Genomic DNA, 2,013 nt, shown 5'->3' on the forward strand with positions numbered 1-2,013 from the left:
GTTTCTGTATCTTCAAGAAGAAAATGTATTTGTGTTCAACTGAGTCTTTTAGCTTACCTACTTTTTATTGTGAATCATAGATATTTAGTGAAACAAAGCAGGTTGTCGATCTGTTTTAAAACAAAACACACGTGTGGTTTGGACTTCGCAGAGCTGCTGAAGAAATGCGGTGTTTCAGAATGATATGAACCAAGTGGATCCCTTAGCTATGCGCAGCTGCGTATCAGGTAGTTTCAGAGCCGGATAAAAATACCTGATGGTTGGGGGACCTCAAAATCCTACCTACCATCAGTTTCTTTAGCATTCTGGCCAACGGCTTGCCGCATTCTGTAAAGTAATTACTGGTCTGCGTAAGTAAAAGTCATTACAATAGCTCTGCAGACATCGTGAACACACGCATACGGTGAAATGCAAATATTCGAATGATGGTCAATAAGTCGCTAATACAGTTTCTTTGTAGAACGTCTTCCTATTTGCTCCCTCATAATATGATGCTTGCATAAGATAAACTGAAATAAGAACAAAATATTGCACACTTCAACTAAATAAGAAGTTTATCAAATATTTGCGTGTGCGCTGCAATTATTATATTCCATTAGAATCGATATCTGGCAAAAAAACGTCAGGATTACTGTCAAGTTACACTCCCAAACCACTCCTGATTTACTGCTCAATTAATCCGAATCGGTATCAACTTCACAGTTTTTATTCGTTTATCGACATCCTGAGTCGGTGATTAACGACATGCGCTACGGATCGCCGTGTACAACACACGCAGTTATAAATGACCGCAGTAGCCGTATTAATTCTAACTTTATTGGTCGTTCCTTACCCGGTGTCGGTTAAGACGTCCCACCACTAATACAGTAATCTTGGAATGTCTCAACAGAAGTCTAAATTTGACAGAATATCAAGAAAAGTTGCGCTTGATTAAACATCAAAAGGGAACATCGACCGGGTTGGCTTGATTTGAAGAGGCCTATCAACTCATTCTAAGAATTTTATCGAACCATCTTTTAAAATTTTCCGCAACCTCCTAACACAAAAGGATGTGAGGCGTTCTCCACGAAAGGGGGTTACATTTTTTCCATAAAGGAAACTACTCACAAGGTTGCTGAAAACTCTTCGACAGCCTACGACCGGTCTCGCCCTTCTTGGGGCTCATCGGGTAGGCGCAGTCCTCGAGTTTCCGTCAACCTTATGACCTACTTGAACCCAAATTGGACTGTTTTCGAGAAATACGCTCATTTGCAAATCAACTCGCTTTTCACAAGGGACTCAACTGAGTCTCTCGTTTGTGATATTCTACAACTGAATGTGCTGCACACAGGCCGCCTCATGATTACGTTGTGTTCAAATTTCCACATCTCTTCCATTTTCCATCAGTTCTCGTGAGTAAAAATTCTTCAGTGTTAGGGTATTGCTTACCGTTTCGTGTTGCCAATGAAGGCGCGGAATTCTATATCCACACGATTTGCATCCAAGCCTTTTCCGTAGATGTGGCAATCTGTGCAGATTTTTTTCAACGTTTTGTCAGTTGCTGTAGTAGAACCTTTTTTGACGAAATTACAGAATGAGTTGAACGAGTTATGTAATTCCGTGGTCATTGGATTAATTAGATCAAAATTTCTAGGAAGTCGAGAGCTCAATTTGGAAGTGGACGGGACCGCATGGTATCCGTGCTGTGTGGATTTAGCGTAGCCAACTGGTATTCGGTCGCTTAGTTGTCTGATAGATTAATCCACCAATCAGATTGCGGCATGCATGTCTGTCCCTAAGATGTGATCGAGCAGGCACGGCCGATCCAGTAAATTTGATCGATTGGACAACGTCAACCAGTGGAACTGCAGCGCGGTGAGGTTCACCTGTCCGTGCATGCCTGATTCTGTTCCGTCTGAAAAATCACGCCAGCAAATGAACGGGAAAACACCAAAATCGAATTGAGATAGGTGGAGCCGAACTACAGAGCCGATACATTATTCCACCAATCCAAACACTTTATCCTCCCTTAGC

General features: G+C 41.9%; 1 protein-coding gene across 1 annotated transcript in view; it reads right to left on the minus strand.

The window, feature by feature from the left end:
- Positions 1 to 1,679, minus strand: part of T265_01638 (hypothetical protein) — a gene marked incomplete at both ends in the record, with an annotated part of 35,968 nt that extends 34,289 nt beyond the window's left edge. Inside the window, one exon of the mRNA XM_009165704.1 lies at positions 1,429 to 1,679. Within this exon, the coding sequence (XP_009163968.1) occupies positions 1,429 to 1,607 (179 nt within the window). The remainder of the gene's footprint in view (positions 1 to 1,428) is intronic.
- Positions 1,680 to 2,013: the final 334 nt, after the last annotated feature.

This window comes from Opisthorchis viverrini (assembly GCF_000715545.1).
Source record: "Opisthorchis viverrini unplaced genomic scaffold opera_v5_18, whole genome shotgun sequence".
NCBI classification, from domain to species: Eukaryota; Metazoa; Platyhelminthes; class Trematoda; order Opisthorchiida; family Opisthorchiidae; genus Opisthorchis; species Opisthorchis viverrini.